At 40.9% G+C, this 13109-nt stretch overlaps 1 protein-coding gene across 1 annotated transcript; it reads right to left on the bottom strand.

Annotated features, from left to right (window-relative positions):
- Positions 1 to 6150: 6150 nt before the first annotated feature.
- On the bottom strand, positions 6151 to 11332 carry LOC138979874 (uncharacterized). The gene is made up of 3 exons (XM_070352629.1): positions 11051 to 11332; positions 8947 to 9059; positions 6151 to 6942 (listed from the first exon to the last, which is right to left on the bottom strand). Exons 1-3 carry the CDS (start codon positions 11106 to 11108, stop codon positions 6775 to 6777), a joined length of 339 nt encoding a protein of 112 aa, XP_070208730.1. The 5' UTR covers positions 11109 to 11332; the 3' UTR covers positions 6151 to 6774.
- Positions 11333 to 13109: the final 1777 nt, after the last annotated feature.

Raw genomic sequence — 13109 nt, 5'->3', positions numbered from 1 at the left:
CGTGACTGACGTTTTCCTGCGTGATTGATGCGAGCCTCTGAACGAACTCCACAGAAAGTTCAGCAAGGTAACACATGCAGTATTTGTGTGTGAGGGGTAGGGGGGTGGGGTGGGGAGGGAGGAGGGACAAAAAGTGTGAAAAGGGACTGGAGTACCAATTATCAAATAAATTAGGATGGATGTGTTCATTTTAGTAACTGCAACTTCAGTGCCACAAATGCAGTCTTTACTCATCAAAGATTTGCTATTTTATCGCTAGCCATGTTCATTTACCATCAAACCTGTACCTTTTTTTTCTGTTTTACATTGGAAGTGTGTTTTCAATCGTCAGAGATCTGGGTTAATTTTATCACAATCCTTTTGTACAGTGTACATAGTCTTGGCCAGGCTCATAGTTTTGTGTATTATTTATTTCTCAGCACCCACATTATGTTCTTAGAGTGCACATTTTTAGCAAGATTCTTAATTTGTACATGCAATGATGTGGAGTTAATTTTATGTCTTTGTTTTGTTTCTTCTCATTATTTATTCTTTCATTTATTTATTTATTTATATATTTGTTCATTTATGTATCTATTTATTTTATTTATTTATTTATACAGTTTTAAGCATTTGAACCACACATTAGGCAAGATATTTTGCTTTATTCCACTTTCCCTTATGGTAAGTTAGGGTGTGTTATAAATAAATGATTGAAGAATATGATAATTAGAATTGAATATTTTTATAATGGCAGCGTCATGTTTGATTGCCTTTGTGTTCTACAAGAACACTCTTGATGCAGAAATGACGGCTATGTTACATATGGTATATTCCAGTTATTGCGCACATATTTGTGACATTTATGAGAAAAACTTGTTCATTGTGAATGTTTCTAATTCTTTAATTTATTGTAAATTTACGCTTTTTGATTGACTATTTTTGTAGCTTATACATTCAATTGGTTTTACAGATTTATCTGAGAGAAAAGGTGTTACCAGGAATTTATATTGTGTGTATGACTAACTGTTTGGTGTCAGCCCTTTCATTCCATTGGTCATTCGTGACACATAACAGGCATATATGAGGAAACATCTTTTTTGTGCTATCCTCTTTTTTACATTTAGTCAAGTTTTGACTAAATGTTTTAACATAGAGGGGGGAATCGAGACGAGGGTCGTGGTGTGTGTGTGTGTGTGTGTGTGTGTGTGTGTGTGTGTGTGTGTGTGTGTGTGTGTGTGTGGAGCGATTCGGAGTATTAGCTACTGGACCGATCTTTATGAAATTTGTCATGAGAGTTCCTGGGTATGATATCCCCAGACGTTTTTTTCTTTTTTTCGATAAATGTCTTTGATGACGTCATATCCGGCATTTTGTAAAAGTTGAGGCGGCACTGTCACACCCCTTCGTTGTTGAAAACGACGTTAAACACCAAATAAAGAAAGAAAGAAACTGTCACACCCTCATTTTTCAATACAATTGATTGAAATTTTGGCCAAGCAATCTTCGACGAAGGCCGGACTTTGGTATTGCATTTCAGCTTGGAGGCTTAAAAATTAATTAATGACTTTGGTCATTAAAAATCTGAAAATTGTAAATAAAATTATATTTTTATAAAACGATCTTAAATTACGTTTATCGTATTCTTTATCATTTTCTGATTCCAAAAACATTTAAATATGTTATACTCGGATTAAAAACAACCTGAAAATTAAAAATATAAATATTATGATTAAAATTAAATTTCCTAAATCGATTTGAAAACAATTTCATCTTATTCCTTGTCCGTTCCTGATTCCAAAAACATATAGATATGATATGTTTGGATTAAAAACACGTTCAGAGAGTTAAAAAGAATAGAGATATAGAAAAGCGTGCTATCCTCCTCAGCGCAACCGCTACTGCGCTTTTCTGGATTGTTAATTTCACTGCCTTTGCCACGAGCGGTGGACAGACGATGCTACGAGTGTACGGTCTTGCGGAAAAAATGCAATGCGTTCAGTTTCATTCTGTGAGTTCGACTGAGCTTGACTAAATGTTGTATTTTCGCCTTACGCGACTACTTGTTTTTTAATCCTGTGAGATTTTGTTTTTCCCCCAGATTTAATTACCAGATTTTTATGTGGCAAAAAAAGTGAACATTCCATTTTTTACACATTGTTGTAAATATAAGAAAGGCAAAATGTTAGCCTTTCTATTCAGTGAACATATCAGTGTTAAATGCTGTAAGTGCTTGACATATGAAATACATTCGCGAAAGAAAGAGAAAAGCGCCCAGTCTTGAGTAGAGAGCTAATAAAGTACCGGTAATCGCTAATCGAGCGAAATGAAAATCCGCGGCGACTTCTGTTAGGTGAATGCTATTCAAGTTTAGGTAACGTTTTAGCCGCAACTTTTTATAAGCCGCAATGCGATTTTTTTGGAAAAAAAGTCGCGGCTTGTAGTCCGTCAAATACGGTAATGCATTTTTGCTCAGTGACGTTTTAGAAAAGAAATTTGAGAGAGAGAGAGAGAGGGAGTGTGCTTGTGCATGTGGACATGTCTTTGCCAGTGACATATTATTAACATTTACATTGTCCATGGTCATTTTGTACAGAAATAAACTAATTTAGTAGCAACGTTTATTAATGTTAGTCTTCAGGACACTATCAACATCACTTAATATCACTTTTGCTGACTAACGGATTCTCTTTCTCTTTTTACCCTTGTTAAGTGTTTCTTGTATAGAATATAGTCAATTTTTGTAAAGATTTTAGTCAAGCAGTATGTAAGAAATGTTAAGTCCTTTGTACTGGAAACTTGCATTCTCCCAGTAAGGTAATATATTGTACTACGTTGCAAGCCCCTGGAGCAAATTTTTGATTAGTGCTTTTGTGAACAAGAAACAATTGAGAAGTGGCTCTATCCCATCTCCCCCCTTCCCCCGTCGCGATATAACCTTCGTTGTTGAAAACGACGTTAAACACCAAATAAAGAAAAGAAAGAAAAGATCACTTTTGCTTAGTTTTACAATATGCCATTCAATATGCTTGTTTAAGTTTGTTGGGGTTTATTTCAGAAAAAGGCATTTCAGCACAACAACTACTGCTTAAAATGATGTGCATGTTATTTGTGAAACCAAGGAAGTTTGAAAATAAAACCTGTGTTTTTATATTTAGTCAAGTTTTGACTAAATATTTTAACATCGAGGGGGAATCGAAACGAGGGTCGTGGTGTATGTGCGTGCGTGTGTGCGTGCGTGCGTGTGTGTGTGTGTGTGTGTGTGTGTGTGTGTAGAGCGATTCAGACTAAACTACTGGACCGATCTTTATGAAATTTGACATGAGAGTTCCTGGGTATGAAATCCCCGAACGTTTTTTTCATTTTTTGGATAAATGTCTTTGATGACGTCATATCCGGCTTTTCGTGAAAGTTGAGGCGGCACTGTCACGCCCTCATTTTTCAACCAAATTGGTTCAAATTTTGGTCAAGTAATCTTCGACGAAGCCCGGGGTTCGGTATTGCATTTCAGCCTGGTGGCTTAAAAATTAATTAATGACTTTGGTCATTAAAAATCGGAAAATTGTAAAAAAAAATAAAAATTTATAAAACGATCCAAATTTACGTTTATCTTATTTTCCATCATTTGCTGATTCCAAAAACATATAAATATGTTATATTCGGATTAAAAACAAGCTCTGAAAATTAAATATATAAAAATTATTATCAAAATTAAATTGTCCAAATCAATTTAAAAACACTTTCATCTTATTCCTTGTCGGTTCCTGATTACAAAAACATATAGATATGATATGTTTGGATTAAAAACACGCTCAGAAAGTTAAAACAAAGAGAGGTACAGAAAAGCGTGCTATCCTTCTTAGCGCAACTACTACCCCGCTCTTCTTGTCAATTTCACTGCCTTTGCCATGAGCGGTGGCCTGACGATGCTACGAGTAAAATGGCATTGCGTTCAGTTTCATTCTGTGAGTTCGACAGCTACTTGACTAAATATTGTATTTTCGCCTTACGCGACTTGTTTTTTTATACAATACTCGAGTCTTACTTCTTGAATTGTATACTGTAGCACTCTCTTGAATTGTATACTGTAGCACTCTCTCTCTCTCACTATCTTACCCTCTCTCTATTCCCCCTCCCCCCCCCCCCCCCCCCCTGGGTTAGGGGGAAGAATTTACCGGATGCTCCCCAGCATGTCGTAAGGTGACTACCGGATTCTGTTTCTCCTTTTACCCTTGTTAAGTGTTTCTTGTATAGAATATAGTCAATGTTTGTAAAGATTTTAGTCAAGCAGTATGTAAGAAATGTTAAGTCCTTTGTACTGGAAACTTGCATTCTCCCAGTAAGGTCATATTGTACTACGTTGCAAGCCCCCGGAGCATTTTTTTGATTAGTGCTTTTGTGAACAAGAAACAATTAACAAGTGGCTCTATCCCATCTCCCCCTTTCCCCGTCGCGATATAACCTTGAACTGTTGAAAACAACGTTAAACACCAAATAAAGAAAGAAAGACCCTCTCTCTCACTTCCTCGATCCCCCCCCTCCCGCGCCCCCCCCCCCCCCCACTCTCTCACTCTCACCCTCCCCTCACTGTCTGTCTGTCTGTCTGTCTGTCTCATCTCTCTCTCTCTCTCTTCTCTCTCTCTCTATTCTCTCTCATCTCTCTCTCTTCTCTCTCTCTCTCTCCCTCTCTCTCTCTCTCTCTCTCTCTCTCTCTCTCTCTCTCTCTCTCTCTCTCTCTCTCTCTCCAGGGGTGGGAGTTTGGAGAAATAAACTGAGGAGAACAAAAAGCTGGGTGTCATGGGGCAGCGCCCATGTGGGGATGCAAAAAGAAGAACAGTTTAGAAACAATTTGGAGTCACTACATGCAAGGGATTGCAAAACATCCAGACATACTCTTTTGTGTTTTTTGGCTCACGTAAGTGTAGCCTATGCGATGATAAACTTTGTCTGTCTGTGCGTGCGTGCGTGCGTGCGTGCGTGCGTGCGTGCGTGCGTGTGTGTGTGATAGAAACTTTAACATTTCCGAGTCTATGGATAAAGCTCGCATAAAGATTACGTCTCGGTCAAAAGTGTTTGACGTGTGTGATAGAAACTATTTGAAGACGTCACATTATGACGTAAGAGGGTTAGACGTCACGCAAAGGAGAAAGGAGTTACTGAAAGTCTCGGTCATTGTTATTGTGAGCGGGCCGAGACTACTTGGCAGATCGAGGGTCTCGCTTTCTTGCACAGTTTCACCTATGCTTACTGTGTGTGTGTGTGTGTGTGTGTGTGTGTGTGTCCAGGGGCGGACGAGGGGGGGGTTTCAGGGGTTTCCGGAAACCCCCCCCCCAGCCAAAAATTTTTTTTTTAAATGGTGTTTTTTTGGGGTATTAATCAGTGACAAAATCTGCTGCCTGAAACTGGTAATGATCATCCTCAAAATGCACCAGATTGCACCATTTTGCATCCTTTTTTACAAAATTTTCCGGGGGGGCATGCCCCCGGACCCCCCTAGCAAGCTAGGCGCTTTGCGCCGTCGGCTCGGCGCTTCGCGCCTTCACACCCATATCTTCACAATATACTTTTGGAAACCCCCCCCATAAAATGAACTGATCCGCCCCTGGTGTGTGTATGTGTGACGGAGTGATTGAGTTTGTGTTACTGTTTGTCGATTTCTTACGTGAGCCTTGAAGGCTTCGCCTCTTGTTTCTTTTTTCTTTCATAAGTGGGAAAGCGTGTTCAAAGCCGGTACTGCTTGATTTCTTTTATCCGTGTCTCTCTCAACGGTGACCGGTACACAGTACGAGTATGTGGGGGAGTTAGGATGGGATGATGCAGTGTAACATTTCTATTGCAAGAACACAAACTCCCTTTAGCCAGTACATGAAGTACACACACACCCACACACACACACATACGCCGCACGGACGTACTTACACTCACACTACACACACACACACACACACACACGCACACATACCGACACACACACACGCACACACACGCACACTCTCTCACACACACACACACACACACACAAGCACTCACACACACACACACACACACAATGACACACACACACACACACACACACACACACACACACACACACACACACACACACACGCAATGACACACACACACTCACTCTCTCACACATGCGCATGGATATTTCGTTAAAAACAAAAGTATCTGTCACATTCATTTTATTTATCATCATACTTGCATACCATTTCTGTTAATATCTTTACATTGCATTATGTGTCTTTATTTCATTAACGTGGATGTCCCTTTAGTTTTTCTCAGCTTTCGCCAGAAAATGTTTTCTAAAGGATGTAAAAATACAAGTTTTAACATCTTGGAGCTAGTGTAACACTGAGTGACATATTTATACACCGCTTACAAGCAATATTTACATTCATGCTGGCTCTTTTCATTTCATGTTTTTATTGTTCTCTTTACTTTACAATTGATAATGCTCACTGGATCGGCAAACAAAATAAAACAATTACCGTGTTTTTACGGATTTTTTTTAATGAAAACATTTCTTAAAAAGCCACAAAATTAACTCATCAAAAAGTTCCCACCATGATGTTGATTTTTGGTATGTGACCAAGTGGAAGTAGGCTATGGTCTTATTGTATGTAAAACCACCCTGTTCAGGTCTGAGATGATTAGCCGAGCATTTTAGCAAGGGAAGGAGTGTGCGTACCTTCAGTGAAGCAAAATCCTCCAAAACATCGGCCACAATTGTATGCTCGTTTTACACTCAGAAGAGAGTTACAAAGAGGGGTGGGGGGGGGGGGGTAACATTTACACGTTAGGAGAAGGGTATGTCGGAGTGGGGAAGGCACGTTTTCTCCACATGAGCATCTCAGTAACAAACTTTTCCAGGTTGGTCTTGTCCATTTGAAGCTTGATCTGCTGCATCAGCAGTTCGTCAATGTAACGTCTGGCAAGGTCCCGGATGTCAAGGCGTGCCTGAAACAACAAATCGGTTTAACTTGGCATCTCGACTAACTTTGCCAGTATTGGAGTTTACAAGGCTGAGTTTTTGAGCTCATAGACAGCTTGTAATATCATGTGCATCAGTACAGGAACAAGCGACAGCAGGTGACAAGAACAAGAACAAGATAGCAATGAAAATGTGTGTTTCTGGTGAGTACATGTCATTGTTAGGCCAAAAAAAAAAGGTCTGTTTACGGTAACATAGGCCCAAAAAATAGGGTCGGTAGGTCGGGATTTTTTTTTTTTTTTTAAACCCATATTTTTATGTTATTTTGCCAAAAAAACAAGATTTTTTTTATTTTATTTTTTTTCCCAAATGCCAAAAAAAAGTCTAGGGTCGCGCGAAAAAACTAGGGTCGGTCGGGTTACCGTAAACAGACCTATTTTTTTTTGGCCTTATCTTGTGCATCAGTGTTAGAGGGATACTATTAATCTGACCGTTTTGAGTCAGTTTCTGGCGAATTTGACTAAATGTGAAGAATAAGGGAAATCCACTGTACCATGATAATCTAGACACACACGTCACGATTTGATCGAAAACGCACGACAAGTATGATAATTAATTAAATCAAATTGAGTGATGGAGCTTCTAGGTGCTGCTTCTCTCCAGAGGCGCAGTCTTGGCGGCTTGACGTGTAGCGCCCTCTAGAACGCGGCGGCCCTTATAACAGCAACACGTACGGCACAAACACCAACTTGCATCAAGCCGAAAGGGTGCCCTTTCTTTGCCTCAGTATTTTACGACATATAATATGCTTTCATAGCACTTACTTTTGCAAAGTGAATGGAGTCCTCCTGCGCAGTAACATTATTTGTAACGCAGAACCTTAGGGTACAACTGACTTTGTGAGCCATCTGGGGGCTTTTTTTTCTCAAATGTCATCCCTTCAACTTCATATTTTTTGTCATCCATTCCTAAGCAGAGTTCTTGGCGAGTTTCTGGATGCCTACACGCCGTCACTCACTACAACAGCACATCAAATCAGTTTTGACACGTCAAGTAAACATCTTGGGTAAGCCATTCGTCTTTGGAGGTCGAAACAACTCTCAGTTGTGTTGTGCTTTTCTCAGAGTTTCATTGTGTGTGTTTATCTTGAAAACCACTGTTTTCAAACGCTTACTTGATCAAGCTAAGGACAATAATACACGATGGTGGCCATTAATAATAGGACTTTTTAAAAGTGTAAATTCTTGATAACTTTCTGGTAGCCTTTAAAGACGTCAACCAGTGCTCACGAAACTTTCCAGTACTTTATCGTCTTTGTTTTAAAAATACTGAGAAAAAAATCTTCATTAGATCAGCGCTTGTTCGGTTTTGTGGGTTGCACGTGACAGTTGTTGTTTTAAAATCAAAATAACGGTGTTGTTATGTTATTACTTATTCCGACTGGTTGCCATAAGTACACGACTGGTATTGGTTGTGTGTATGTTTCTTGTCTTCGAGGTATTGTGGAACCCCATTTTAAAGACCTAAACAAATCTCAGAAAATCAAGTATTTAAAAGGGAAGGAAGCTTTAAAAAGGAGGTAAATTTAATTTACAGGCATTTTATGTCAACAGAAAATTAAAAAAAACTTAGGTCTTGAATGTGGTGAGTTGTTGAAATAGGGGTGGGGGGGGCGCTGTAATACTGGTTATGCCAAACAAAAATACATGTTGGTTTAGGGTAACATGACCCCCCAAAAATAGGTTCGGCAGGCCGGATTTTTTTTATTTCTTATTTTTATTGTTAGTCTCGATATTGTTCGCAAAATGTGCCAGAGGTTGTTTTTTTGGAATTTTTTTTAGAAATGAAAAAAAAGTTTTAGGGTCGGCGGGAAAATATAGGGTCGGTCGGGTTACCCTTTAACTAACATAAATTTTTGTTTGGCCTTAATAACACGACTCTGATTGACGCGATCCTTTGGCACACCAACACCTCATAACCCAAACATGATAGTTTCTTGTACTGGGGACAATAGTCAGTCTGGCACATACCGGTTCTGTAAACGAAGGTTCCATGGCCACAGGCACTTGTAGCATGGGCATCGCCATGGGTTTCCCGACCTTCGTTCGCATCAAACCCGACCCAGTGGAGCGGAGAGGCACACCTGTTGAATGAGAATCGTTTGTAAACAATGAATTGTGGGTTGTTTTTTTTGTTGTTTTTTTAAACCTTTGTTATTATATTGTTGCTGGGTTTTTTAAAATCCATGACTGCCTAAATGGCGAGGTAAAAACCCGGCGACCCTGCACGTAAAAGCCATCTCGTGGCTACGAGTGTATTACGGGTGAGAGTTGCATCCCAGAAGAAGAAGAAGTTCCATAAACTGAAACTAAAGGCACACTCCTTGTGAATACAGTTCAGCTCACTGTCTTAAATCTGACCAAGCTTTGACAAAGGACAAAGACAACCCCTCCACTTGGTCACATACCAAAAATCAACACCGTGACATCTTGATGTACCGGCACATTGGCCCAGTGGTAAGGCGTCCGCCCCGTGATCGGGTGGTCGTGGGTTCGAACCCCGGCCGGGTCATACCTAAGACTGTAAAATGGGCAATCTAGTGGCTGCTCCGCCTGGTGTCTGGCATTATTGGGTTAGTGCTAGGACTGGTTGGTCCGGTGTCAGAATAATGTGACTGGGTGAGACATGAAGCCTGTGCTGCGACTTCTGTCTTGTGTGTGGCGCACGTTATAATTTATGTCAAAGCAGCACGTACCGCCCTGATATGGCCCTTCGTGGTCGGCTGGGCGTTAAGCAAACAAACAAACAAACAAACATCTTGATGTTGAGAGTTGGAAATTGTGAATGAATTAATTTCTGAAAAAGACACCAGTGGCTTACTTTTGGTACTCAGTTGAATTTTGGTATGTGACCAAGTGTCGGAGGGATGGTCTTCTCCCATGTAGGGGAAAGGCTCCTAATATGGACCGGCTCCTAATATGGACCACCTCCTGTTCTGACAAACTAACGGCGCTAGAGCGCTCAAAACAATTTCAATCGCTTTTTTCACCCTCTCTAGATAAGTTGCACATGTAAAAACAGTTGCAGAAACACAAACCTCAAAACCGTTAGGCTTTTTCGCTTTTTTTCACTTTTGGCAGCGTTCACTCTAAATTTGCTGCCTAAAACGGACTCGTTACCCCGAGTTTCTACTGCAAACAAAAAATAGTAGCAAAACCTCAAAGTATGGACCACCTTCAACAAATCGAAGAAAATAAAAACTAAAGGCAATTTCAATTAATTCATTAAGAAGCTTGCTGAAAATAACCTATAACTAGCCCTCGAGATTTCAAAAAAATATAACAAATAGTCTTTTTTTTTTGGAAGTTGATAATTTCACCTATTTTCACTCTGTTTTTGATAAGCTTCTTCAGTTTCCTGGTGTGGTTCAAATAATGCTCTCATCAACCCGAAACAGCTAAATCTAAAGCATATTTGAATTAGTCTGACTTGCACACTAAGTTGTATCATGTTATTTTGAAGTATAGGGGGCTTTTTACAGTGATTCGTGAAGGCCGCTTCACTGGTCCATATTGGGCGCCCAGGCTCCTAATATGGACCATTTGTGATTTTGTTTCTGTATTTAATTTTTGCTAAAGGTCTATCAAAGCTAATTCATTCTAATTAGGCCTAACGGTTAAAAGAGAAGGACTACCAACCACAAAATGAAACTTCTTCGCAAGAAAACAAGTTAGTTATCAGCATGAAACAAAAAGTGGTCCATATAAGGAGCCCTTCCCCTACTCAGTTAAATTTTGGTATGTGACCAAGTGTCGGAGGGATGGTCTTCTCCCAAGTACAAGCCAGGTCCGATTTTCGATGATGAGCCCCACTGTTTACTCGGCAGTAGAGTGCTTTTTAAGCTTCTTGTATTTTTCTTTATTCCGAAATGGACTAGCAGTTGCTAACTATCCAAATCCTGCTGTGTAACTTTCTTCAAGATCCAAAATTCAACCACCAGCATCAACACCACCCCCACCACCCCCACCACCACCACAACAACAACTAACGACGACAACAACATGATCAACAGCAACAATAACCACAAGCAAACTCAAACACAGATGAGAGCGTAAAATAGCAATATTTACTTACCCACTGAGTTTGATATAAGTACAGCAGCACCCAAGAGAACTGACAATGCAACAGACATGCTGAAAACGGTATTTTTCCACCAGACACAAAGACGAAACTATTCTCGGAGTTTTCTTCAAAACTCCTTCTTTTCTTGCAGCTGCTTTTCTCAACAAAGTTACGACTGTTCGTTCTCTAGGCCTCCGAAGGTTATGTGTGTATCTGTATCCAAGGTATGTTTTATTTCATTTTACATACAAAACGACGTCACATAATAACAGACACCAAGTTTCACAAACACAAAGGTGTCGAAGCTTTATATAGCTCTGTGGGTGTATCCTGTTTTCAGGAAAAGCGCACTATCCAAATCAGTGCAGATCATCATAACTAGTGGCGTAGGAACCGGGGGTAGGGGGGGGGGGGGGTGGGCGGCAGCCGTTGCCTGGATGAACTTGGGCTTAAAGATGTCCATGTGGGAATGTGTAAGTGGGCGTAGTCGAATGTCCATGTGGGAATGTGTAAGTGAAGCATATAAGAATGCCCATGTGTGAATGTGTAAGTGGAGCGTATAAGAATGTGTAAGTGGAGCGTGGTCGAATGTCCATGTGTGAATGGGTAAGTTGAGCGTATAAGAATGTCCATGTGTGCGATGTGTAAGTGAGACATGGATGTGTTCATGACTGAATGCGTAAGCACAATGCAAGGAATGGCCAGAGAGGTATGTGGGAGGTGTGTTTATAACCTGCCCTGTTAAATAGTGCTATACTGATGTCTTATGTAAAAACAATGTCCTGTTTGTATTATTGTTATGTACCACGCCTGAATTTCTCTATGAGATAATAAAGTATTCTTATTCTTATCCTTCTTCTTGCACGGTATAGCCTGAGGGCTTTTAAGCAGACGGTCACACGGTTATTTTTTTTCCAATGCTGTCTTTTCTTGGTCAGGTCGGGACAAATAAATGGTGTGGAAAACGTAAACAAACACAACATGTTTGCTGATAATCATTTCACGGCAAACGTGCAAAACCCGCGTCCAGGAAAGCTCCAAGAACAAATCAGTGTATACGATTATCTCAGGGGGGCGGGGATGTAGCTCAGTCGGTAGCGCGCTGGATTTGTATCCAGTTGGCCGCTGTTAGCGTGAGTTCGTCCCCACTGCGTTCGGCGAGAGATTTATTTCTCAGTCAACTTTGTGTGCAGACTCTCCTCGGTGTCCGAACACCCCCCCCCCCCCCCCCCCCCCCCCCGTGTGTACACGCAAGCACAAGACCAAGTGCGCACGAAAAAGACCCTGTAATCCATGTCAGAGTTCGGTGGGTTATAGAAACACGAAAATACCCAGCATGCTTCCTCCGAAAACGGCGTATGGCTGCCTAAATGGCGGGGTAAAAAACGGTCATACACGTAAAATTCCACTCGTGCAAAAAACACGAGTGTACGTTGGAGTTTCAGCCCACGAACGCAGAAGACAGAAGAAGATTATCTAAGGTACATACCAACAGTTCTGTGAATCCACGCCTGCCCGCCCCCCCCCCCCTCACTCGCCCCCTTCATCACCCCCTCGTAGCACCACCACCACCACTCTTATCCTTTACCCTCCACTGACAGGCAACCCCGAATTTTTGTTTAGGACTGATTTGGCGGGAAAAGCTGACCGGACCTCTCCTTCGTATCTTCCTACGCGCCTCAGTGCATAAACATTCTCTCATGTAGCACGAAAGGTGTTGTATATGCTTGACCTATTCTCACGTGTGTCAGCCATGGGTAAGTATGAATAATGTGCAACTGCCCGCCCCAAGAGCTCCTGTCATGTCGGTGGAAGGAAAACAAGCCGCGTAGCACCAGCCCGCCATCACGCAGTAAACAGTCGCCACAACTGACGAATGAGTTCTAGCTTCCTCTTGTCTCTTCAAGTTGCGCGCGAGAACACGTAAACTAGCGCCATCTTTTGAGACGAGAGTGTGAATTTGAAAAAATATGTTTTTTTATGGACATTTGTTGTTGCTTTGAAAGGATTAGAGGTACCACTTAAAACGGTTGGCCTACTCATTCTCAATGACAATATCAAGATATCGTAT

This window comes from Littorina saxatilis, linkage group LG11, assembly GCF_037325665.1.
Source record: "Littorina saxatilis isolate snail1 linkage group LG11, US_GU_Lsax_2.0, whole genome shotgun sequence".
NCBI lineage: Eukaryota > Metazoa > Mollusca > Gastropoda > Littorinimorpha > Littorinidae > Littorina > Littorina saxatilis.
Note: the sequence above shows the minus strand (reverse complement) of the source record. Positions and strands in the feature narration are given on the sequence as shown.